Source organism: Triturus cristatus, chromosome 4_1 (genome assembly GCF_964204655.1).
Source record: "Triturus cristatus chromosome 4_1, aTriCri1.1, whole genome shotgun sequence".
NCBI classification, from domain to species: domain Eukaryota; kingdom Metazoa; phylum Chordata; class Amphibia; order Caudata; family Salamandridae; genus Triturus; species Triturus cristatus.
The window spans coordinates 658037162-658065008 of NC_140585.1; the positions used below are offsets into that span (position 1 = coordinate 658037162).

Consider the following 27847-nt stretch of genomic DNA (forward strand, 5'->3'; position numbering starts at 1 on the left):
AAACATTACGTCAGAAAGAATCGTGTCATATTTTAAATTTGCGGTCCATGACCCCATATGGATTAAATCAATCAGAAGAACTGTATATACACCTATGAAATACACTATCCCACAGAATTGGTCAGATTAATACACGTCAGCCCACTGGAGGGCTTAACTGAAAAGATGAAAACAGCAACTGAGTACTTTTGACATTAAAAAGTAAATTGAGCACGAAAAGCATGTAAAAGAATTACCGGATTGCCCACCACAGGGCAAAATCAAACCTGGGGTAACAACGAAGAATATTCTGAATTGGTAAAAGAAACGGAAGGACAATAACAAACAAAAAAATTAAATGTTAAAATGTATCTCAGTTGAATGTTCTAATGTGAACTACAAGACCCATAAACCTGTGGGATATCACAAGGGCGGTAACAGGAAATTGTTGTCATGGGACTTCCTTCAATTATCTTTATTCAAAACAGTTTTGGTTAACATTTGTAAAAACGACGACCGTGAGCAAGGTATCGGAGTATACCGAAACGCGTTGGTCAATCTATTGGTTTTGCTAAACTATGGAACTTTTGAAATAAAGAAAAGCAATTGAAAAGCTGTTGGAGTGCGACCTACTTCTTCCGTTGGGAGGATTCGTTTTAATATATATATATATATATATATATATATATATATATATATATATATATATTCTCCACTAGTTCTAGGTAGGATCGTGTTTCCATAGTAAATACATGTTCGAGGCTTATGAGCTGCAGATTACACACTTTTGCATAGATTGGGCCCGGATGTTTGCAGTTTGTTTTTCCTCTTGGAAAGTCTTTGGAAGTCACGAGGTCGATGACTCCTCCTTTGGTTCTTATTGCGCATGGGCTTCGGCTCCATCCTCAGATTGTTTCTTTCCGCCATCGGGCTCGGATGTAATACTTTGCGCTCCAGTTCCGAACATTCCAGTTCGACGATCGAAGCGGAATCCTCACTCTCCGCGGTATTGTTTAGATACTGATCTCCTCAATCACCTTCTTCTTCGACGCACCTTCGATTCCAGTCATCGACGGCGGCCTTAGGGCCTATCCAGGCTCCGGTCCCGGCTGATGGAAAGAACTCCATTCAAGAAGTGCCCTCGATGTGGGTCCAAATTCCCCCTCACCGATCTTCATGAGGTGTGCAACCTCTGCCTCTCCCCTGAACACGAGGCTCGAGACTGTCCCAACTGCAAGTCTTTTAGATCTAAAAAGACTATTCGAGATCGAAGGGCCAGACGAAAAATGGCGCACTCCTCGACCTCCGTTCCAGTCGACATCTTTGGGGACGACGTCGAAGCTCCGGGACACCAGCACACCGAAGAGGACCTCGTCAGTGCTTCCGAAGCCGACGACTCGGATGTGGAGGACATCACCCAGGCGCAGAGGGTCGTGAGTAAAATACCCCCTCCCACACCCGCGCCGACACCCAAAAAGGCTTCGGTCACGCCTTCGCCTTCGGGCCTAGGCAAGACCAAAGACACTGCTTCGAACACCCCACCTTCGGGCCCGGTGACGAAGCCAAGTAAGCCTTCCGGCGGCTCGGGCTCGAGGCAGCCTGCCAGCTGTGCCGACAAACACCCTTCGGCACCGAAGAAAAGATCGGCCTCTACCTCCACACCGAGCTCCACACCAAAACCCTCGGTGTCCAAACCCAGCCTCTCGGTGCCAACCAAACATCATAAGGCCCTCGGCACCGACACTCCCGCGCCGAAGCCTGTCTCGGCACCGAACTAAATATCGGAGGTTCCCAAAAAGCACAGCACAGACAAGCCTAAGAAGCCGTCGGCCCCGAAAACGTCGGCGCTGACCGAACAACCAGTGTCGCAAGAACTTTTTACACCGGATCCTTTGCAAAAGACACTTACCAAGGAAACAAAAACTGGACATTTGGCACTGTCTTCTAAAAAGAGACATTTAGACAAACCAGCTCCACCTCCAAAGAGGAAGGACTGTGCTACCTCCCCTTTCAGAGTGCCTTCCCCCCCTCCTCCACCCTCTCCACCTCCACCCCCTCCACCTTCTCCACCTCCACCCCCTCCACCTTCTCCACCCCTGCCTCATCACTCTCCCACCCCGTCTCCAGACCATGATGATCAGGGGGACCCATACTACGACCCAGCAGATGTGCCACAAGACCCCACCCCTACAGGATCCCCAGACCCCTGGGATGACTATAATAATCCATACATTCCAGATGTCCCACAAGATGACCTCTATCCATCCAGGCCATCTCCACCAAAAGACTCACTAGGTTTTCACCACCTACTTCAGAGGGCGGCACATTATCACGGGGTAGAGCTTCACACTGACCCAGTAGAGGAAGATTTCCTCCTAGACACCTTTGATACTGCGCATAGGTCTACTGCTATACTACCTATGCTCATAGGGGTAATAAAACATGCGCCAGAGGTTTTTAAAGACCCAGTCAGGGCTAGGGTCCTAAACCCCCGCATAGAAAAAAAAAGTATAAAACTGCCCCTACAGATCCTGCCTACATCAAAGGGCCAGCGCCACTGGATTCCCTAGTGGTATCCACCGCAAGAAAGAGATCAAATTCTCAGGCGTCAGGAGAAGCACCACCACCTGACAAAGAATCAAAGCTCCTGGACGCGTCAGGAAAACGCACTGCGTCACAGGCAGCTAATATAAGGCGTATCGCCAACACTCAAGCGCTATTGGCCAGATACGACAGAGCGCATTATGATGAACTAGAAACCATCATGCACCATCTCCCAGAAAAATATAAAAATAGGGCCAATGAATTAATCCAAGAGGGTAAGACCATAACTAATACCTCTATACGCTGTGCCGCAGACACAGCCTCCAGGGCCATTAACACCAGTGTCCTACTCCGTCGACACGCTTGGCTGAGAGTTTCAGGCTTTAAACCCGAGGTACAAGCCTCCATATTAAACCATCCTTTCGATCAGGAACATTTATTCGGTCCAAAGATAGATGAGGCCCTCGAGAAGATGAAAAAAGATACAGTTACGGCGAAATCTATGGGAGCTCTACAGTCACACCCTCCTAGACGCTCCTTTCGCTGCTCTTCCTTTCGGGGCACAGGCAGAGGCTACTCCTCAGACAGCGAGTCCACGTCCTACAAATCCCCTCCTCAGTCCACATTCACAAAAGGTTATCAAAGAGGCGGCTTTAGAGGAATAAACAATAAAGGCAGAGGCAAAACAAATACCGCCCGCTCTGCCACACCGCCTACCCAATGACTTTCCCCTGCTCCCCCCCAGACCATCCCACTCCGGTCGGGGGCAGACTACAAAATTTCCTTCACGTCTGGGAGTCCATCACATCAGACAAATGGGTGACCCAAATTATTCGTTCAGGGTATTGCCTAGAACTCACATCTACCCCCCCCCTCCCCCCCAACATTCCACCCAGGCAACGCCCAATGTCACAAGAATATTCCACGTTACTAAAACAGGAGGTAATCTCCCTCCTACAAAAACACGCAATAGAAAAGGTCCCCCACGATCAGAAAAATGTAGGGTTCTACTCCCTATATTTTCTGATACCAAAAAGAGACGAGACTCTATGACCTATCTTAGATCTCCGGCCTATAAACACATACATACATTCCGACCATTTTCATATGGTAACACTTCAGCAGGTACTTCCGCTCCTCTCCCAGAACGACTTTCTCACCACACTGGACTTGAAAGACGCGTACTTTCACATTCCGGTACACCATGCCCACAGAAAGTACCTCAGATTCGTAGTGGACGGGCAACACTACCAGTTAAAGGTGCTCCCAGTCGGGGTCACAACAGCACCACGGGTATTTACCAAGTGCCTAGCGGTAGTGGCGGCACACCTCAGAAGACCGCACATTCACGTCTTCCTGTATCTGGACGACTGGCTGATAAAAGCCGCGTCCTACAACCAATGTGTACACCACACCGCCACTACAATCCAGCTACTTCACCAACTAGGCTTCATGGTGAACCACCAAAAGTCCCAGCTAACACCATCCCACATAAAGCAATACCTCGGTGCCACCCTAGACATCGCAAAAGCCATTGCCTACCCCAATCCGGCAAGGATCGCAAGCATTCAGGCTTTGCGTAAAAAATTCATACTTCAACACTCCCTCCCAGCAAGAGTGCTTATGCAACTGATAGGGATGATGGCCTCTTGCATTTTCATAGTGCCTCATGCAAGACTCCAGATGCGTCCACTCCAAGAGTGTTTTTATTGCACCAATGGAACCAGGCCCAGGGGCAACTGACAGATCTGGTGTTTGTAGACGGTCGCACCCATCACTCTCTGCAGTGGTGGAACACCACAAATCTTTCCAGAGGTCGACCGTTCCTGGACCTGGTTCCACAAATAATCCTGACAACAGACGCATCGCTCTCCGGCTGGGGAGCTCATCTACTACATCTCACAGTGCAGGGCACATGGACGCCGCAACAAAAGTTACTCCACATCAATCATCTGGAGTTACTGGCAATCTTTCTAGCCCTAAAATCCTTTCACAGACAGATTTTAGGCAAAGCAGTCCTTATCCGCACAGACAACATGACTGCCATGTACTACATCCAGAAACAAGGCGGCACACACTCTCCACAGCTCTCTCAACTAGCACAGAGCATATGGAGATGGGCAATCCCACACAAAATCTTTCTCCTGGCCCAGCACGTCCCAGGAGTCCAAAACACCATGACAGATCTGCTCAGCAGACAGACGCAACAGATCCACGAGTGGGAACTTCACCCGCAGGTTCTTCACCCGTTCTTTCAGATGTGGGGGCATCCACAGATAGACCTATTCGCCACCCACGAAATAAAAAATGCCCAAGCTTCGCTGCCAGATGCCCACACCCATTGTCCAAAGGCAATGCGATATGGATGAACTGGTCAGGCAAATTTGCATACGCCTTTCCACCTCTCACACTAATTCCATTAGTGGTGTGAAAGCTACAACAGCACTCCCTCACACTCATTCTAGTAGCTCCAACATGGGCCAGACAACCATGGTACACCACGCTGCCGGAACTCTCAGCAGTGCCACACCAAAAATTACACCTCTCACCATGCCTCCTAACCCAGAACCATGGAGAGATCAGCTCAACCTTGCGATCTGGCTCCTGAGATCATAGAATTCGGATACCTTAACCTTCCCCCCGACTGTATGAATGTTATCAGAGAAGCTAGACGTCCTACCACTAGAGCCTGCTACGCTGCCAAGTGGAAAAGATTTGTGGTTTACTGCCACAACAACACAATCAACCCTCTAGACGCATCCATACAGCACATCATATGCTACTTACTACATCTACAAAGATGTAACCTAGCATATATATCCATTCGGCTACACCTCGCAGCAATTGCCGCTTACCTACAAAACAGACAGCACCTATCACTTTTCAGAGTGTCTGCCATTAAAGCCTTCATGGAAGGCCTAAAACGAATAATTCCCCCCAGAGTGCCACCCTCACCTGTGTGGAACTTAAATATAGTGCTCACAAGGCTAATGGGTCCGCCTTTTGAACCCTTGCATAAAAGCGAACTGCAATTCCTCACATGGAAAACAGCTTTCCTTGTAGCTATCACCTCCCTTAGAAGGGTCAGTGAAATACAAGCACTTACTATACAAGAACCTTTTCTCCAAATCCACCCGAACAAGGTTGTCCTACGTACCAACCCAAAATTCCTACCCAAAGTCATCTCACCCTTTCATCTAAACCAATCGGTAGATTTACCGTTTTTTTCTCGCAACCTCAAACGGTTGCAAAAAGGGCTCTACACACACTGGATGTTAAAAGGGCCTTGCTTTACTATATCCAGAGAACACAACCTTTCAGGAAGACAAAGCAACTGTTTGTCTCTTTCTCTCCACCTCATAAAGGCAACCCCATCTCTAAATCAGGGATAGCTAGGTGGATTGTAAAATGCATACAGATTTGCTAACACAAAGCAAAACGCACGCTATCTGTTCCCCCTAAAGCCCACTCTACAAGAAAGATAGGGGCTTCAATGGCTTTTCCAGGGAACATCCCATTAGATGATATCTGCTAGGCAGCTACATGGTCAACACCGCACACTTTCACTAAACATTACTTGTGTAGATGTGCAAACCAAGCAACATGCTAGTGTGGGCCAGGCTGTACTAAAAACACTATTTCAAACCACTGCAACAGATACCGGTGGTCGCCGCTAAGGTTGGGAACTGCTATATAGTCTATGCAAAAGTGTGTAATCTGCAGCTCGTATGCCTCGAACGGAATATGTTACTTACCAGTATGCATCTGTTCTTGGCATGTAGAGCTGCAGATCTACACACGACCACCCGCCTCCCCGGCTACCTGTATCTGTTCCAGTCTATCTTATTTAGATATAACACACATGGGTTTCTTCACTGTTATTACTACGCTCCATCTTTCCCTGTTGGCGAAAAACAATCTGAGGATGGAGCCGAAGCCCATGCGCAATACGAACCAAAGGAGGAGTCACCGACCTCGTGACTTCCAAAGACTTTCCAAGAGGAAAAACAAACTGCAAACATCCGGGCCCAACACCAGATGGCGATCTATGCAAAAGTGTGTAGATCTGCAGCTCTACATGCCAAGAACAGATGCATACTGGTAAGTATCGTATTCCTTTTTGTGTTCCTAATAACGTTGGTGCCATCAGACAAATCTCCACACAACTGTTTTCTTAAAGTGCTACTTTTTGACTAGTTTGAGCATGGAAAGTTTCGGGGTGGTGCATCAAGTGGGGGCCGAGAAAAAGGGGGTTCCCAAAACATGCTTTCCCCATTCATTTTCCATAAGAACTTTAGACATCGCTACAGCCTTAACTGCTGAAAGGATTCACACTAAATATGGAAGAAAGCTAGATCTAGGTCCAGAAAGTTTTTTTTTTTGTTATTTGTTGTAAATCTGTCAGTACTTTTTGAGGAATTAATGCTATGAGTCTGTTTGGCTGCCTCATCCTAACCCTGGAAGCGGTGGTAGCCATCTTAGGAATCCAAAATTTAAGGGAAAAAGCCTGCACTTGTTTTTCAAACCTCTAACCCCGTACCGCCCGCCCGGTGGGGGGGAGCATGTAGCCAGGGTCAAAGCTTTACAGGGGTGTATGGGGTGGACCCCCCCCCCAATAACTGCACTGTCGGTTACGAGGCAGCGTAATCGGTTCTGCTGCTGGTGATCGTGTTTTATTTTATCAAGATTACTGGTGCCAGGGAGAGGAATTGCTGAGAGCACAGGCAGGGTCTGTCAAGGCCGGGACCAAGAACATAGGTGCCCCCCTGCAAAACCAGGTTGTATTGTGATAGATTATTTTGATGTCTCCACAATTCCTTTTGGGCCCTTCCCTCTCGCAGGTATTTGGCCCACCCAGGGGAACGCTGGGTGGTAGGAAATTTGTGTCAGCCCGGTGATCCCAAAGCTTTCCCACACAGAAATGTGAGAAAAATGTGATTTTATTTTCAGCTAAATTTGAGGTTAGCAAGAGATTCGGGGTAGAAAAAGGGGTATCCACGCAATTCTCACCTCCTTGGACTCCCCCCAGGTGTCTAGTTTTCAGAAATTTCTGGGTTTGGTAGGTTTCCCTAGATGGCCACCGAGCCATGGATCAAAAACCCAGGTGACTTGTCCCAAGTTGTTATCACCCGTCGTCCCACGACATAAACTGCAGAATAGGACTGTCACAGCACTGACATGAATCCAAAAAAGCAAAGTCTGAGAGGGTGGGCCGTCACAAATGCACATCAGCCATGAGATGCAATGAGTCACCACTCCTCATAAAACCGCGCAGTTTAACTTGATAAATGATATTGCACGAAAGTTATAATAATGGCTCCAAAATGTAAAATACATGTTTCTTGCTGAGACATATGTACTTTGTACTTAGAACAAAAAAAACCTCAATACAAAAATGTGTTAAAAAAACCAAAGGCCCAGGGACTCCCTCCCAAAACAAGGTCTTTTTGAAATCGGTAATTTTGATGTCTCCATAGTACGCTTCAGGCCTTTTCCTGTCACGGGCACTAGGCCTACCCACACAAGTAAGATAAGAGTTTTATTGGGAGACTTGGGGAAATGCTGGGTGTTTAGAAGTTTGTGGCTCCACGCAGATTTGTTTTTTTTTACAAAGTTTGAGGTTTGCAAGGTATTCTGGGTAACAGAACCTGGTGAGAGCCACACAAGTCACCCCATCCAGGATTCCGATGGATGTCTAGTTTTCAAAAGTAATAGGTTTGCTAGAAAAATGTGATGGGTCCACGTTGCGTGTTGGGCTGTTTCCTGTCACAGGCACTAGGCCTACCCACACAAGTGAGGTACCATTTGTATCGGGAGACTTGGGGGATCCCAGGATAGTAGAACAAGTTGTATTATCAATTGACTTTATTTGCATTTCGGCCTTCGAAATGTAAGACAACGTGTAACAAAAGTTATTTTGAAAAATGTCCTCTAATACACATGCTCGTATGCGTACCCACAATTTCGAAGATGTGCCAATAACCACTGCTTCAAAACTCTATATTTCGTTCTCATTTCAGAACTATATAGGTGTCCTTGATACTTATTTTTCACTCTTTATATTTTACCAAATGAATTGCTATATAGCCGGTACACAATGAAAAACCATTGCAAGACGCTGTTCAGTTATTGGCTCTGGGTACCTCGGGTTCTTGGCGAACCTAAAAGTCCTCTATACCCCTGCAACCAGAAGGGTCCAGCGGACATAACGGTATATTGCCACTAACTGGAAGGAGGTTGAAAGCACAAAAAATAGGAAATATAGGTTATGTCCCAGTAAAATGCCAAAACTGTGTAGAAAATTTTGGTTTCTGACAAAGGTCTGCCTGTTCCTGAAAGCTGGGAAGATGGTGATTTTAGCACCACACACCCTTTGTTGATAGCTTTTGCAGAGAAAAAACAGACCCTTTCTTCTGCAGCACTTTCTTCCCATTTTTCCTTAAAAAAACAAAAAATTGCTGTATTTTGGTCACTTTCTCGGTACCCTCCCGGGGAATCCACAAATCCTGCGTACCTTTAGAATCCTCAAGATTTTGGAAGAAAGGACGCAAATTTGGCATGGATACCTTATGTGAACAAAAGGTTACAGGGGCTTAAATGCGAACTACCCCAAATAGCAAAAAAAAAAAAGGCTTAGCACTGGGGGAGGCCTAGGAGCAAAAGTGTTAACAATTGTTTTTTCCAGTAGATATATTTATGTGTGTGTGGGGGGGGGGTATAATTTCATTATTTACTATATCCATTTCTCAGTGCAAGATGGCCAAACCACTTTTTGAATTACTTCACATCCTGTGAAGCACTCTAACAGGGAAAGTCCAATTGAGCCGGGTTGTGTCTCAGTTATGCTTGTTTGATTACTAGCTCACTGGATTCATGGAATCTATGCCTTCTCCAGTTCCTACATAGTGTTCTCCTTTCTCTTCGCCTTTGTGCTTAGCCTGGAGAGTTGGACGTTTTTTTCTGGTCTCCAGTCTTTCCTTCCTGATGGAAGTTATTTCCTGGATCCATTCTATACTCCCGGCTTCATTCTGGTGTCTGGGTTTGTGTCTGGAGATAGTAACCAATCTCTAAGCACCAAGAATACCTGCTCTTGATATGTACTGTGCATAACATTTGAGAGTACGACTTATTCAGAGTTTGAAAATCCTTGGAGAAGTCGAGGACTACAAAAGAGTTGTCGTATATGGATGTTTGGAATTTGCAATGTTTTTTTTTTACGGAGTTAGAACCGAAAGTGCATATTTCATTCCTTTAGCGGAGTATTGCAGAACAGTAAATTATTCCTAATTAAGAGCTTACACAAGTTTAGCAATACTATCTTCTTGTAACCTTGTTGTTGGGTATTGTGTGAAGAGGTTAGCCAAACATAAAACATTATTTTACATAGCTTAATGGCAATACACTCACCCTGATTACTAAGGGATACAAAGAAAATCTATGGCCAGGTTTTCGTCCACATACCAGTAAATGTGTAGTATGATCTTCAATGACCAGCATTCTAATTTATTGACTGTTTTTAATCACAAACCGTCTTTAATTAAGTTGTTTCAAATCCAGGTTTATGAGCAATGAACACACCAAAACGTCTTAATGAGCAAGTCCATTATACATAGGCCCTCATAAATAGGCAGTTTTATCTTTCCTTTAAGGTCACATTTCAGGTCTACTAGATTAAAATTTAACGCAACATAGTATTAACTGTTTGGGTTTACCCAGCAGTTTGGGCTTGCCGGTTTGAATATTGTGGGATAAATGTTTATTTGCAAATAGTAAGTCTCCTTTAGTTATGTCACAGACCAGCTAAAATGATGATAGTGAATAGGTTCCAGTCACTCCGATTAATTCAGTTCCATCCATCCAGTTTTCTGTTATTAACCCTAATTATTGCAAGTATTCACTTTCTCACCTGCCATGGGACTATAGCTTCACACCTTTAATCAGGCTCAAAAGAAACAATACAATTTGTAGTAAAAAGTTTGTAAATATGGAGGTGGTTTCTGGGTTCCACAAACTGCAAGGGGGACCCTAGGTTTCATGAGATACGTATTTTATGTTGCTGTTTTTATCCCTTCGTGTTAAACTATGTCACCTGTGAATCCTTTTGTCAATGCTATGTCTTGTAAAGCGCTCTGATACCCTCAGGTCTAGCTTGCTCGATATAAAACTCTTAAATACATAAATAAACACCAGTCTGAGGACACTTGTGTTCCTGTTTGGAGTGTAGGTGGCGCAGGAGTTCAAACTGGACTGTTCCAATTGGAGCAGCCAGAGGCGGATTTGCATATCGTTGGTCACCTTCTCTAATGGCTAAGGCAAGCGAGCCAATAATGGCACGGAAAGAGTCCAAAGTAATTATTAGTGATTCAGATTATATCAAGTATTTTCTTGCAGTACCATTTTGCTTGCCATTAAAGGGTGACATTTCTAAAATGTATAAACTCTTAAGTCTATTCTCAAAACTACCTCTCCTAGAATACATTTTTGCTCCTACAGTTGCACCTGCCTTGCTTTTTCTGTGTGGATCTCTTTCTCTGGATGTAGGAAGCCAGGAGACATGATATACGAGAAGGACTAGTTATCTGAATAGTAATGTGTAAATTGTAAGCCTCATTCAGATCAGCATGCCTAACGTTCTTCCTTACCTTTAGGGGACTTCTTCAAAGTGAGAAATGACACAAATATCCAATATTTATATCTATTGTACAGATGCTTCGGTATGTTTGGGCAGTGTCCTCTTCTGATTTGGTCTAACATTGTGTATTAATGAAATGTTCTCTATCCTTGAACTCAGTATTAACTCCCACTCTTGAAATTCTATTCTGAATAAATTGGCTTACTAAGATTTGTCACTTTCATTTATGGAGGCGATTGTGAGCACTATTGTGTTTGATATTCCAATGCATGTTTTGCAATCTTTAACATATGATTGATAATTCATTCCACAGCTGCAAAATGAGTGGGGGCTTAGCACCTAGTAAGAGTACGGCCTATGTATCCAACCTGCCCTTCTCTCTGACCAACAATGATTTACACCGGGTAAGTACAGATATTTATGTATTAACTTTTGGGACAATATCCCACTTGCCTGTTTTTATTTCTTATGACGAGGCCCAAGCACATTATGGACTTACCCCTGTTCAATACCCAAAGATTTGTAGCTTGTTTGAGATAGTTGGCAGTGGGGAGGAGAGGGATGGTGGTGTTCCATAACTACACTTTGTTGATCATATGTCCCTATGTAATTGTGTGTCTAAATCCTTGGGTGAATCTTTTTTGCTTGTCCCTTCTCTGATACAGTTCAAGTAGCCGGTGTTTGCTGCTTGTTATTCTGCTATCAAACACACAAAAGGTGATGGAAGGATGTTTCAATAAGTCTAACCACTGGCAATCGCTCGAGGCAGCATTTCAATCCATCGTTCTTTTGCCCAACGTGCTATCTCAGATTAGACCCAGCCATATGCAGACCAGTCTTGACACTGCTCCTATAGGAACTGTCCAGCCCAACCCTCCAAGCCAGATCCTTTCTGAACCAGAACACAAGCAACCCAAGACCGGTTTTACTTTGATTAGAGCTCTTAATTTGTTGTACCTTGCTTGGTTCCAGTGGCACAGTGAGCAAGGGACTCATGTCTGGGCATGCCTTAGACCACTTAAGCCGGCACATCAAACACACAAAATGTGATGGAAGGATTCTTGCAACACTCCTAACCACATGCGACTGCACTGGCAGAATTCCAACCCATTGTTCTTTTGCCCACCATGACACCTCAGATTGAACCCAGCCATATGCAAATCAGTCTTGACCCAGATCTTACCAAGTGGACGCCTGGTCTCTTGTAAACAGAATGACCTATAATTGTATTCTGACCCTGGGATCACATCACATATATTGTTTAGTGCACGATTTGCAAAATTAACTCTGGAAATTTCTTAGCATACGTGTGTCCTGTAAATGCTATTTTACTTCTTGATGACTGCAATATCCTATTTTTAAATAGACGTTTTATGTGTCATTTATTTCAGATTTTTTCCAAGTATGGAAAAGTTGTCAAGTAAGTAAGCATGCCATTCTCTCTTCTGTGTAATACTCCCTGTAATAGACATTCCCCTTCATTCATCTTTCCTCAACTAATCAATTGTTTCTGATGTGCACAGACATTTTATTTGTCCTGATGTTTATTAATCTTTTTTTGTGCTTGAACATACTCGTTATTTGGATTCTAATATCAGATATACACATTTTGTACAATAAGAGGTAAACGCATTTAACATTATTGGGCGATACACAAAGGTAAATTAGGTTGTAAATTTGACTTTATGAATTCATTTATCTTTTCTGCTCCTTCCAGGAATCCACACATGGATCCTTGGCAGACTTTTATATGTTTTTACAAGTCCAGATTTTTCTGCCAAGAGTGCAAAGAAATCCTCATTCGTTAATCCCAGGTACAGAGTAGGAAGTGGCATTCGAATGCGTGGCTTGTCTTGGACGTTTGGGAGTGCCTACAAATATGCACCTTTCTATCCACTTGCCACCATAGAATTGGTGAGAGATTTACTCCAGCGAAGGTCTGGAGTAACTCCCCTCACAGGAAAGGAAGGGGAATGGATCACCTCCAACTTTGGCAGTAGTGTAGAGATTAGGCTTTCTCCACAAGGAAGAATGTTTTCACTCCATTCCACTTCTGCAGACTTCTCCACTATGGAGAAAGCTGTGCAAGCTAGAGCACTTGGGAATAGATCCCTGACATTCCCAGAGTTATTTCCAGAAACCTGTGCCTGGAGCAGTGTTCCAGGAGTACTTCGAGGAATGTTTGTGAATTTCACAAAGCAGTAAACCTGTACATTGAAATAAATGTATGGGTGCAGATGAAATCGTTTTTTTTGTCAATTGGACTCCACTTTCCAGTTCTAGAACATTTAAATCCCTTTACAGTAAAGTTTCATTGTGCATGTTTTAGCCACTGTGTTTTTTACGTATGTCGTAGCTGCTCTTTCTTGTTTGTTGCTTGTTACAGTGCCTTCCACATCCATTCTTAGTTTGGTCACCTTCCTTTGCTCTTGTCCATTCTTCTAGTTGGCCTCAGAGCCTGTGACACCTTGTGAGTCACTGTCATATGAATACCCCTGTGTGGAGCCAGATTTGCGCCTGGGTCCTACATTACTTTGGTATGCATTTTAGGCTACATAGAGATGCATTTTTTGTGTTATTCAAGAGAGTGGATCACTAGAATGTTTGTGAGAAGTGAACAGAAGTACTGACCTGCATATGAGAAGCCCCTGCTGCCGTTTTTTGAGATTTATCTGAAAGGTTTTAAGGAAGAGTATATTTTTATTCCGCAGTTGCCATCAAGGCAGGTAGATCGAAGGTCTTTGAGTTATCTAGAGTGGGGCTAAAAGCATGTATGATTTTGAAGAGAAGATTACCTAATTTGAATAGAATGCAGTTTCTGATCAGAAAGCAGTGGAGGGCTCAACAGGGCTGAATAATGGGTTTCTTCGGTCTAAACCAGCAATTAGATCAACAACATATTTGGCTGCTTGGAGCATGTCCATAAAGAGCGAGTTACCGTAGTCAGTTTTGCTATTAACATTTGCTCACACCACCAGAGCTCTATATGAACAGCAAATGTATAGCCTAGATTCTATACCCTTTCAGACAGCTGAAACTATCAATTGATGATAAAGGGTAAGATAATTAAAGGTTGGATTAAAGACAGTACTATCATGCTCCTTTTTTTCCAAATATTAAGAGTTCAGTCTTGGATATTCAGTTACAAGTTGACCTCTGAAAGATATCTTTAAAAAAAGAGCACATTTCCATGTCACACTGGTGGCAAACTCATTTCCGTTTGATATTCATCTAATCTTCTCTGGTGTCAGTTGTCCTCACAGCCAGTAAACCTCCCTAATCGATAGTATGATGTTTCCACTCCCCCATAAGTGTTTTATTTTTATTTTTCCTCTTTCACCACCAGGTGCCAACCCCAGGCCCCTTTGTTCAGCCCTCTTATCCTATCAGGAGAACCATAGGTATACTGAGCCTAGGAAGATTATAGCGATCCTTCAGATCTTAACTCCTTCCAACCCAGGTTTCCAATGTCCAGGTCTTGTGTAATTGTTGGACATTTAGGCCATCGTTCCTCCGTGGCTCTTTGGCTTGTCCTAATTCACTCCTCTCCTGGTATGCTACCCCGATCAAAGGCTGCCATACCTTAAATCTTTTTGCAAAAGTAGCATGTGTGTCCATCTTTAAACTGTGCATCGTAGAATCGAGCCACTCCGATTTTGTGGAGGTGCCTTAGATAACCATTTTCTACAAATTTCTCTCCTTGTCAACAGTACCAGATAGATCAATAAGTTACTATTGGCATTGCTCATCTTCACAGTTTTATCCATGCTCCTAAAAATAATTAATCCAAGGCTTACCTTAATTACTACTTGGAGGATATTGATTATTGCCTTACCCACATTTTCCCAATATTGCTGTATCTTGGTGCTCTCCATAAACTTATGAATATCGTCAGCCTTCTCTAAACTGCACTTCATATAGTGTACAGAATCTTTTTTCCCCAGCTTCTTAATCTTTTTAGGTGTTCAAAACACTCTTGAAGGGAGAAAAGATGGTTCCTTCTTAAATAGGCAAGTTTTACCGTGCTATAAAGTGTACGCATTGATACTTGCCATAAATCTTTGATCTGTAGCCTTGACAAGTTTCTTCTCAATAACTCCTCGGGCAGTTCAAAGTGCCCAGCCATAATATCCAGTATCAGCCAGTACCACAGCGAGACCTCTTTCTTCCTTGAGTTCACTTTTAGCAATTGTTCTTCCAGCTCGTTAGCAGTCAAGTCTCCGGCCATCTTTTTAATTGGAGCAATGTAAAGCTGGAGATGTTACCCCAGGCCCACCTCAATAAGTTATCCCAGGGGAGAAGCTTGCCATCCTGTAGTAACTGGCCCCCACTTTGTATGCCTGTCTCCTCAATTGTAGTTGCTAACTTATCCCCCAAACAGTGTGGCGTACCCAGAGATTCCCAGACATGCGCAAACCTACTATAATATGGGAGCTTTGTGGCCTGTCTTATTTTATAGCATAGAAAGACACTGCCTGCAAGACTTAAACTCACCTTTTTGTAAAAGGTCACGTCCCCATACTTATACAAGATATGAGTTTCACCCCCTCTTTCAACATTGCCTTAAACAGGCAGCCTAAGCTGGGGCCATCTGGGTTGTTGAGTAAACTCCTACAGTTTTTTTGCTGAAAAGCCCATGTATAAAGCTCAAAGTCCGGCAAAGAGACCCCTCCCGTATCTCTTCTACAACGCTTGTACCAAGAGATCCTTGCTCCCTTTGATGCTCAAATAAAAGTATTGACTTTCCCTTGCAGTTTTTCCAACCACTCTTTCTTAAAATGCAGGGGCATCGTATTGAAAAGAAAAGTGCAGTTTGGAAAGATGGTAATTTTTACCCATTAGTTCTACCAAAGCTTGTTAGTGGTAGTTGGGACCAGCTCATTATCAGTTTACTTGTCTCTGCAAACACCTTTTTAAAATTTGGTTCTGCAATCTTATCTAGATCTTGTGTGACTTTAATTCCAAGGTGTTTCATGTCTCTTTTTTTGCGAATTCTCCCCCTCTACATTCCACACTGTTATTTCAGTTTTTGAGGGATTCATTAAATAACCCTACACATCACCAAAATCTGCTATCAACTGCTTAGTGGCTGAGAGGGCTGTTTATAAATCTGTTGTATAGATCAGCAAGTCGTCAGCATAGAGAGAGACTCAAGAGAGACGTTTTCCCCAAATGTCATATCTAAAAGGACTTACTGCACTCTCCTTTCTAAGCTTACATGCCAGAGGTTCAATATTTAAGTTATATATAAGTTAAATAGTAGTGGGAATAGCAGACAGCCCTGCCTTGTGCCCCTTGTTATTTTAAACTCTGTTGTTAATCTGGCTTTTAAAAGAATTCTGGCTGAAGAGTTCTTACACATCAACTGAACTATCCTACAGAATTTAGCCCCTAAGTTATAATGTTTTAAGTTTATGCAGGACCTGTTCACTCCGTCGAAGCCTGTAGTAGCATCCAACATCAGGATATCAAGTGGAACCTTTGAAGTGGTGGCCAGACCTATTGAACCAATTAACCTGTTAGTCAGTCATTCATTTTCCTTTATTTCAGTTAGTAAAAAAACATAAATGGCAACAATATAAAATCATATGTGAATAAAACAAATAATACCAAATACATATGTGCATATAAAAACACTATACATTAATAAAAATGCTAAAAACAGGTTACAGCCCTCTTGGCAGAGATGTAGGTAATTTAAAATAACCTTGAAGTTCTTTCTTAGGCAAGGATTTTCGTGGAACTCATATACCATATAGCTGTTAAAAATGTCCTAATTGAAAAGACAACCGGACCACTTGTGTTGGTTCTGCATATTCTCACTGCTGTTATACGATCATTTAAGACCATCAGTTTGCAAATGGCCTGATCTAGCATGTACGTTGCTTTGTATATGCTGTGCAAAATAATAAAACGTGTTCAATGGACTCTGGAACCCCACATCCCATTGGACACATCTTTGATATGCCTGGCCCCTTCTACTAAAAACAGGTGAAGGAAGCTAACGGTAATGTGCCCATTAAACTTGATAACATTTGCCTGTGTATTGGGTTTGGTAACCATATCTACATACATGTCGAACCCAAAACCACATTTAAATGAAAGGAAAAACATCAGTGAAGCTACCCGAAACGGTCCTAGAATTATTTTCTCCCAGCACATTGTCCCAATAGGCCACTTTGAACTTCTCAATAGTATTATGTTACAGGACTGCAATATCAGAAATAGATCTCAAATTTAGATCAATACGGGTGGGAAGTGTGGGGTTCCTATGGGGAATTTCTAGCAGCGATTTGAGGAAACGGTTCTCTGAACTTTCCAGCGTCTCCAAATTGCAGTGGTCCCAGATGTCTGCTCTATAAAGGGCCGCCCCACAAGCTTGCCTCCTATAGATTTCCAAAGGAGGAGAAATGGGAAAAAAGGTCCACTGTTCACAAACCTTATAATAGACTGGAGAACAGAGTGCTCTTCCTCAACTGAGCTGGCCACCTATGTGTCAACTAATGTTAATATCTTTCCCTCATGAAACTTTTTTCATGCTCATGTATTAGATCTCCCGCCACCTTGCTCAGCCTCTTCGTTTCAGTGCACTGATCTCCTCTCTGTCAAGTGCAGTTAAAGCTTTTAGCTCTGACACCATTTCCTCTAGGCCCTGGGTCCTTAGCAGCAGTGAGTCTAGATTTTTTTCTCCAGGCTTTCGAATGCTCCTTGTATTGCTCTTTGATTTTCTTCAGAGATGTAAAAGCCGTTAATAATCTCGGTCGAAAGAGTCAACTGTATTAACAGAAGCTGTGGTGGTGTGAATAACTAGATAAAGGGGAAGTCTGTGATAATCTATCAACCTTGGCGAGTACACCAACCGATGATTGAGGATCATCACCTAACACTGAAGTTGCCTGATCTCCTTCCCCCTACTTAATTTGCGGGCTGCCCTTTGTCCCTTCCCATTTCCATCTCTGATAGGCCTAGTGCCTGTTAACCTCAACTAGCCATAATCCACCACCAATTTCCGGAAGATATTGGCCCTTGTATCTAGAACCCAGACTAGCCTTGCCTCTTTTCAACTGCTCGCTTAAATTAAACTTGTACATAGAATTCTATAAATCTGTGGCAGTCCTTCATTTGCTAATTTTTCTCCATCCACCTACCTACTACCCAGGGTCACAACTTTTTTTTTTTTCAAAACACTTTAGCACCAGTTCATTAATCTCTGCATTGAATATACTTGTCCCCCTTTATTTAACCTACTCAATCACAACAACATGGCGTTATTAACTCTACAGAAACTGCCTTCCTGCACATAACTTCCTTACCTCTGTCTACCATAATCCATTTTCACCTGTTCTCATTTTCCTTGCCCTATCTGAAGCATTCAGCAAATAATCAACTATGCTGACCTCCCTTGGCTTGTTTTTTTTTAATGCATACTACAGGTTTAAACAGTTAATGTTTTGAAGAGCCAAGTATTCAGTTTCCTCCTAAAACCAAAATAGGTGGAAAGGCGTTTTAGCGCCAGAGGAAGTATGTTCCCGGCTTTCGGAACCAGATAAGAAATGGCACTGCCTCTGATGGGAGTTCCTGATCTTGGGTATTTGTAACAGAAGGGCCATGGAGATTCTGAGAAGTTGCCTGGCTTGAGGAACATACCCTGAATTAATGATGGTCAACGTTGTGTAAAACTTTAAAACAATGTAAAGATTTTTTTAGAAAGAATACATACACATATTGATTGAAAGCTAATGTAAAGCTGAAAGGTGTCCTCGAAAGAGGATCGTGAGGTAGCTGATGCAGCAGAGTGACCAAGCAGGCTTCCTCATTCCGCATACAGCTTGGAGTTGCCGGTGGTATAAGCAGGGATACCCAGATAGAGAGCATTTGCATTGTCGAGTCTAGAAACTACGACTGCTTGAATAGCAGGGTAGTGCCACTCTTTGAGACTAAAAGTCAGGCTCTTCCTCGGCACTTTAACATATAAAAAGCATGTCAATTCCCCCGTAAGCCTTGTAACTGACAACACCTTAACTTCGCTCTGCTGCTATTTGTTTGCACTACCGATTGACTGAATATTTGTATCTGTTTTAATGGAAAGCTGATTTTAAGCATTATTTGTACTGTTGTGGGAATTGAATTTAAATTGAAACTTACTAATGCATTGGTTGTGGGTGGGAATTGAATCTTCAGTTAAGAAAGTCCCTCAGACCGACTCCGCCATTTTGGTTCACAGTGCGGTCTAGTCGTCAGAACTGGCGACTACAAAATGGAACGCTGTGCGAGCGCGCAGCGGACGCACCGCTGGCACGCCTAAGGCTAGCCCATCTACACCCGTCAACGTCCCGGAAATGCTGCCATTCATTCACTTTTACATAGGAACTCTACGTTCTACAGCAAGTCAGATCTCCTAGAAATTGGGAAACGGGTGAGACACTGTGCTCCTAAACGTATTAGGATGACTGAGACCATACTCCCATGCAGTTCTTGTAACTGGGTACCTGATCCGCATAACAGCAAACATAGGGGCAAAAGTGCAATTGAGAAGAGTAATGGTTTAATTTTGGACCGGGACTCACGCGATAACGGCCTTTCGAAGGACCTACTCTTGAACACCCTCTCCATTAAAAAACATGAAGCTCAATTGTATGACTTACTACTTGAGTCCGACCCCGACGTTATGTTTGTAACTGAAACTTGGTTTAATGAGGGCTCGAATCCCACAATCCCACCTGACTATCGGATTATAAGAAAGGATGGGCCAGTGGGAAGAGGGGGCGGAATTGGCTCCCTGGCTGCTGGGTGGCGATTTCAACTCAGTACTGGATGTACATAAAGATAGATCCTTTCCCCCCCTTCGTGCCAAATCGGTGATGTCCAATGCGCAGGCGCTTGTGGACTGGCTCTCGTACTGGGCATTATCGGATATGTGGCGGGTCCTAAATCCAGAGGACCGTATTTACTCTTACTACTCCACAACACACGACCTGCATGTTCGACTGGACAGGGTGTTGGGATCTCGTTCCCTCCTGCCGTTGGTGGAGTGTTCGGAATACTTGGGACGAACACACTCCGATCATAACCCCCTGCGGATACAGCTCCGATGGGACGCGGAACGCCCCCCTATCCCTACATGGCGCCTCCAACCAGCTGCGCTGGAGGATCCCGAATTCCGCTCCTCATTGGGAACAGCCATACTGGCATACTTTGAGCTTAATGAGGGCACTGCGAGTAATGCACTGGTGGAATGGGACGCCCTCAAAACAATGCTCAGAGGACATTGCTTGGGGGCCACATGGAATATACGGAGGCAGTTAACGAAGGACCTTGCCTGCCTTGAATCCCAGCTGTTGCAGCATGAACGCGAGGGCGAGGGTGGGGGCAGCCACTCCGGTTACCTGGAGGAGCTACGGACGCGGCATGTGGCGCTCCTGGAGCGTTTACGTTGCCATAATTACGCAGCCCACACACATGCCACAGCAGACAGGGCGGGCCGCCTACTTGCTTGGTTGCTAAGACAAGACGATTCCCGAGCCCCGATTGCTGCCATGCATACACGCGAGGGAGAAATGGTGTGCACACAACGGGAGATTCATAGGGTCATGGTAGAGCATTATGCAGGGCTTTACCTGTCCGGGATTAGTGGTGCGAACCTCGAGATAGCGGCATTTCTTGAACGGCTCCAGCTGCCCACAACCTCAGCTGCCCAAAAGGAGGAACTTAACCGGCCCCTCACTCTGGAGGAGATAGGGGAGGCAATTGCGTCCATGGCGTCAGGGAAGACGCCGGGACCGGATGGCCTGCCGGCCGAATTTTACAAAGCTTACCGGGAGACCCTAGTGCCTCAATTGCACGCTCTCTTCGCTGTAGCGATGGAAGAAAATACGCTACCCCCCTCGATGCGTGAGGCGTATCTGGTATCCCTGTTGAAGCCTGGCCGAGACCCAATGGCCTTGGGATCTTACCGACCGCTGGCACTCCTCAACGCAGATTATAAAATACTGGCTAAAACTCTAGCGGACCGTTTGGCGCCAGTGGTCGCAACGCTGGTCCACAGGGATCAAAATGGGTTTGTTCCCAAGAGATCCACGTCATTGAACCTGCGGAGATTTTTCAGGGTGGCGACGGACAGCATCCATGAGCGGCCTAGGGCAGGTTGCTTAATGTTGGACCTGGAAAAGGCCTTTGATAGTTTGGAATGGGGGTACTTGTCAACATTGTTGCAGCGATATAATCTGGGGTTGGACTTTTTGCAGATGGTTGGCCTGTTGTACAAGAATCCCTCGGTTCGGGTACGCCTGGGTCCGTACGTGTCGGAGACCGTGCCTGTCTGCAGGTTCACTAGACAGGGGTGCCCGCTATCGCCCTCCTGTTCGCGCTGGCGATTGAGACCCTGGCGGTGGCACTGCGCACATTGATGGGAGGCGGCATCCAATTGGGAGACGCAGTTCATCAAGTGTCATTGTATGCAGATGATCTGCTAGTATATGTGAGGGATGTCGAAAATATCCCAGCACAGCTGGACCACATATTCCAGGACTTCGCTGCTGTGTCAGGGTTGCGGGTAAATGCCAACAAGTCCTGTCTTTATGCGTTCGGGGAGGGACGGCAGGACCCGGGCTACACTCTCAATGGGGAAAGGGTGATGTGGAAAGGGGACACTTTTCGATACCTGGGGGTACAGATATATCGCCAACCGTCTGACCTTCTTGATGGAAATCTGGGCAGGGCTCTCACAGCCATTAAGTCGCAGATGCGGTTCTGGGGCACATTGCCACTTACGGTCACGGGCAGGGTGGCATTATCTAAAATGGTGGTTCTGCCCAGACTCCTGTATTATTTTTCTAACCTGCCATTGTATGTCCCTGCGGCATTTTTTGCCATGTTCTCCAGAACGCTTCGGGACTTCATCTGGGGGAATAGCCGGCATAGGCTGTCACTAGCAAAATTGTACCTTCCGACTGACCAGGGGGGACTTGCGGCACCCTGCTTCGAGCACTACTACCTAGCCGCTCAGTTACAATGGGTTGCTCGCTGGTTTGCGGATAGAGGCCGAGAGGACACGGCCTCAACACTACCCCCTTACTCACTGGAGCGACTCCTGGGGCTTTTTCACCCGACGGCCAGGCGAGCGACGCCAGAGCCGCTTCTTCTGAGCGTGGCGTATAGATGTTACCGCAGAAGCCTATTTCTTACCAGAGCTCTAACCCCATATGCGCCGGCGTTACCGCTGGAGGGATCCCCAAGCGGGGTGGGGACACTCACCACCCGCATGCTCACGGACTGGCGGGATGCTGATGTATGCACCCTGGGAGATCTGTACCGTGATGGTGCCCTTCGGTCATATGATCAGTTGATGGAGGAGGAGGGATTGCCCCCAGGACAGTTCCTTCTGCATCGCTCACTTGTTGCATCCCTGACAACGAAATGGGGGGACGTGTCCACGGAGCCTCCTCAGCACCTCACCATACAATACCTACACGTTCTGGGACGTGGTAGGCATCTGATCCGCTGGTTCGCTGCGTCGCTGCGCACCCATGCAGCGATAGCGCTGGAATCTCTCAGACACAAGTGGGAAGCTGACATAGGTAGGCCACTGGAGGATAAGGAATGGGAGTGAGTGTTGGGGAGCCCAGTGCGCATACCCAGAAATATGAGGTTCAGGCAGATCCAGCTGTTCATTATACATAGGGCGTACCTCACACCAGAGGCAGTCAACATGTATTTCCACCGTACGGATGCGGGGTGTCCCAGATGCGCCGAGTTGGGGGTGGGTATAGTTCATATGTTATGGAGCTGTAGCCGACTTCATACGTACTGGCATACAATCAGCAGGTTACTACATGCGTGCACTGGCAGTGCCCTACCGTTTGAGTGGACCGTATATCTGTTACACCTGTTCCGCAGAACTCCGGCCACGAAGGTAGTGTCCCGGTTTATAGACCTGGGTATGATAGTAGCTAAGAGACTGCTCACCAAGAGATGGAAGGCGCAGGACCCGCCTCACGCGCTGGCATGGAGAAATTCACTGCTCGCGTGGGCTAGAGCAGAGGGAGCGGCCATCGGGAGGGAGGAGACGTTGGGGTTGCGTAAAGAACCCATAGCTGCCCAGTGGGAGGTCTTGATCCGGGCACTGCAGAGCGCAGGGGAAGAGTGATCAGGGGGTTAGATTGAAGGGGAAGACGGAGACAGAGGGAAGATACAAGAACCTCTCAACGTGTGCACCCGTGATGTTAGCACGTGAGAGTTGATTTGTGTAGCTATCTGTGAAGACAACTGTGGTCGCTATTGCCAGTTAATAACAGTCAATTTGAAATACTGTGATGCATGGTAAGGGAGGTGGGGGAAGGGGCGGGGGGAAGGGGGTAAATAGGGTGCTCACACCGGTCTATGTTGAGTTGGTTAGCTGTTTATAATTGTCATGATTCCAAACTGTTTGTATTGCAACCCACGTTGAAATAACTGAAAGACTGTACCTAGGGGACTCTCGCGCCTAACCGCGCACCGACCTATGAAACATCGCACTAATGTAAGGAGCTGTAAGTTGTAAGTTGTGTATGTAATCGATTCAGAGCGACGAATGAGCCATGAATGTTGAAGGGCTCAGCTGACGTGTAATGAAAACACGATTAGCTGATTGACATGAGGCAACATGCGTGAACACTGGGAAAGTACGTTTTTTTTTTATTCTGTATGTCTCTGTTAAAAACTCAATAAAACAGATTTGAACAAAAAAAAAGAAAAAAAAAAAAAGAGGGGGCGGAATTGGCATAATCTTTAAAAATTATTTTTCATGCTCTATTCTACCTGCGCACGATATTGAGGGTGCTGAAAGCCTGAGTTTTCTGCTTACTGTTTCTGACCATCAATCTATTGCTGGCATCCTTATCTATAGGCCACCTAGTCAGGGGGGCAAGTTCGCTGAGTCACTTAGTCAAGCCATCTTCAATTTCCACCAAATATAGGCATTGCCTATTGCTAGGAGATTTTATTATTTATATGGATGATTCCTCTGACTCGTAGGCTTTACGGCTGCTGGAACTTTAGAGATTTTTGGGTTGTCCCCCTACATTAATTTCTCTACCCATGAAAAAGGGTCATATTTTAGATCATACATTTTCCAACGTTAGTGTGGAAACAGATACCCCACGACCATTGGTGTGGTCGGATCATTTTCTTCTGAGTTTTAAAATCTCTAGGACTCTACCCCATTCTCAATCTAGGGATAGACCCTGCCCTTGTACTTTTAGACCGTTTAGCCAGGTCACTCCTGATAGTCTGAGAACACCTCTAGGCCAGCACCCGATTCCCTTTAGCGGCGACCCTGAGATCGACGCTCCTAGCTTGGAGAAGTGGCTCGAAGAACGGGCCTTCGAGTTGGCACCCCTCACGACTCGTAAAGGTAAAACTGGTCGCCCCTCCGCACCATGGTTTACAGAAACCCTAAGGAAAAGCAGGACTGCCTGCAAACGATTGGAGAGAGTGTGGCAAACCAAGTTTGATTCCAAGGACAAAGCCATCTATAAGCAAGCTCTGAAAACTTATTTTAATGATGCGCGCACTGAAAATAAAAAATTATTTACTTCCAAAATAAAGGGTGCGGCTAATAAGATCAAAGACATTTTTTAAATTGTTAAAGATTTCTCATCACCCAGTGCAGTGAGCAAGCCATTTATCCCCACTTCCAGTTGTGTCCACCAGATGGCTAGTTTCTTCCATGATAACATCAGCTTCATACAACAATCATTTGTCTCTATGGACACATCTGAAACAGATGAGACGTGGGGTGCGGGCCCCCCACCTTCTGGGGTTGGTCATTCGCTTACCCAATTTCCCCCCATTTCTTTAGAAAAATCACTGGACATCATGGTAACACTGAAGTCGGGATCTTCCTCTGACCTGTGTCTCGCAAAATTATAGAAGAACATTGCGGAGACCATAAATCCTGCTGTTAATTTAGTTCTGAATATCTCACTCAAAAAGGGAACGGTACCCAGCTGTCGGAAAAAGGCAAAAATCCTCCCTCTCCTAAAGAAACCCACAGCTGACCCTGCAGTTGCATCCAATTATAGGCCCATATCCCTGTTGCCTTTCTTCTCAAAGGTCCTCGAGAAGTACGTCAATTCAGTGCTAACGGACTATGTGGAAGGAAACCATGTGCTCGACGACAGTCAGTCAGGCTTTAGAGCCTCCCTTAGCGCTGAAACAGTGTTACTGGAGGTTTCTGAAACTATTAAAACTCCGATGGATAAAGGGGGCAGTGCTGTGGTGATATTGTTGGATCTGTCCGCAGCCTTTGACACCGTGCCCCATGACCGGCTCCTGCATAGGTTGGCGGAGTGTGGTATTGGGGGCACGGTGTACAAATGGTTCGCCTCCTTTCAGAATGAGCGGCCGCAGGAAATTTGGTCCCCTGCCTTATCAGCCGCAATTCCTCCAAAGCTGGTGGGTATCCCGCAGGGTGCCATTCTGAGTCAAACGCTCTTTAATATTTATATCGCCCCACTTGCACGCCTAGCAGAGTCACATGGAGCGAAGATTATTTCTTACGCCGATGATACACAACTGCTGTTCACGTGTGACAAAGGGGCGAACTTCAGAGGGATGGAGATTAACAGATGTCTAACGGAGGTCTTTTCTTGGATGCAACTCAACCAACTTAAGTGCAAACCGGAAAAACCCGAAATAATCTTTTTTTGGCTGCCCTCCATGGGAGGACTGGAGTCTATGGTGGCCCCGTGACATGTCCCCTCCCTCTGTCCCAGTCAGCACGGTAAAGAATTTAGGAGTTAAGCTGGACGCGAGTTTAGGAATGAAGACCCAAATCCAAACCGTTGCTGGCACATGTTTTGGATTGATAAGAATGGTAAATAATGTCCTTCCTCTACTACCGGTTGAATACCGAAAGACCGTAGTGCAAGCCCTAATCACATCCAGGTTGGACTATGTAAATATCTTGTATCTGGGGTTACTAGAATATCTGCCCAATCGGCTGCAGTTTGTCCAGAACGCCGCAGCCAGAGCTATTCTTATGGTAAATCCCAGAATGCACATGTCGCCCCACCTGAAGGCATTGCACTGGCTCCCGGTTAGAAAGAGGATCCAGTTTAAGGCTTTAGTGTTGGCCTATCGAGCATTCCATGGTACAGTGCCGTTTATCTGAGAAGGAGGATCCAACGTTATCGGTCTCAACTGGTCTTAAGGTCCTCAGGACAGTCCCTCATGCTTATCCCCAAGTTTGCCCGCTCTCGGATAGGGGGACGTTCCTTTCAGGTTTTAGCAGCACGCCTGTGGAACAATCTGCCTTTGCATCTCAGACAGGAGACAGGCTCAAGACTTGCTGTTTTTTAGGAGACAACTAAAAACATGGTTGTTTCAGCAATAGCACTTTGGTTGGTTGGGTGGAGCTTTTTATGTTATGGTTTAGCGCTGGGACACTCCATGTGAGTAGCCGTGCGCTTTATAAACACCCATTTTCATTTCATTTCATTTTTTTTTTTTTGTTTTGTTTTTTTGAAAAACCTTTATTGACATTGCAACCAAAGACAAGTATGGGCCTACAACCCTCGGGGCCGGCCGCTAAGCAGTTAAAGTAACAGCAAGCAAATTTTAATCACACGCAGCACCTCGGGAAGCAGATTCTCCATGCTAGTATACTCTAGTCCAGTGAACAGCCCAAAGGGGAAACCAGGATATAAAAGGTTTTCATTTTACAATAAGGGATAGAAGGATCAGGTGCCAATCAAGTTCTCAGCAGCGAAAAATGGCAGGCAGAGTAGTGAACGTCAACAATGAACAGCAAGCTATCAAGTCACTGGCGCTGAAACAGGAGGTTCAGGATGTGGAGGAATGTCACGAGCCGTTTGCGCCTGCAGTCCCCTGCCCTAGGACCCAGAAGACATCACGGAAATTGATGCACAAATAAAAACAATGATTGGCAACGAAGGAAACCTACCGTACTGACCCCAGAAAAGAAAGACAAAGAAGAATAAGAAAAGAAAAAGGAGGCCATAGGAACAAAGTAAAGGACTAAAGAAGCCCCTCCCCCAACCCCCCACCCTGCACCTCTGCAGATGACTACGGCCCCCCCCCCCCCCCGCAGTGTGCCTGTCGCCCCAGAACCAGACCCGAAATATAGAAGAAACAGAGAAAAAGGGGAAAGAGAGGAAACCCCCCCTAACAGAGAAGGGGAGAGAGTAGTAATAAACTGGAGGAGGGCCTTCAATCATGCCCCTGGCTTCTCCCTCCCGCACAATATATTCCTCCCCAAAACAAACAATAAACAACCAAAATTCGACCATGTCTAAGAGAAATGGGGAGCATTATTCACAGACTACACTATTAGTTATGCCGTGAGAGCACACAACCCCCAAGCCCGCCCGCCTATTAAATGACAACCTCTGAAGGATCAGCCTTATCCTTGGCCACGCTTTGCAAATCCACCAATGCATACCCAGCGACCCATTATCATGTCCAAAGTTACAAGGAAGAGGAGCGTCCAAAGAAGACCAGGAAGGGACACACACATGTAGGGAGAATGTCTCTGAACACCAACACAGTCATCGTCATGGAAGATCACCTTTCCCAGTACTGCCCCAGGGCCTGCGCCGCACACAAGGTCCAGGAAGGAGGAATCAGCCAGAGCAAGCGACCGCTGCGGGAAGATCGCCCGGGTCGCCGGAGGCCGCGCATGGGACAAAGTCA

General features: G+C 45.4%; 1 protein-coding gene across 4 annotated transcripts in view; it reads left to right on the plus strand.

Annotated features, from left to right (window-relative positions):
* Positions 1-27847, plus strand: part of ZCRB1 (zinc finger CCHC-type and RNA binding motif containing 1) — a 211793-nt gene that overhangs the window by 78226 nt on the left and 105720 nt on the right. For all 4 annotated transcript variants that reach the window (XM_085653067.1, XM_085653068.1, XM_085653070.1 and 1 more), the window contains 2 exons: positions 11469-11559; positions 12547-12575. In XM_085653067.1, coding sequence (XP_085509193.1) covers positions 11476-11559; positions 12547-12575 — 113 coding nt within the window. In that variant the 5' untranslated portion in view covers positions 11469-11475. The remainder of the gene's footprint in view (positions 1-11468; positions 11560-12546; positions 12576-27847) is intronic.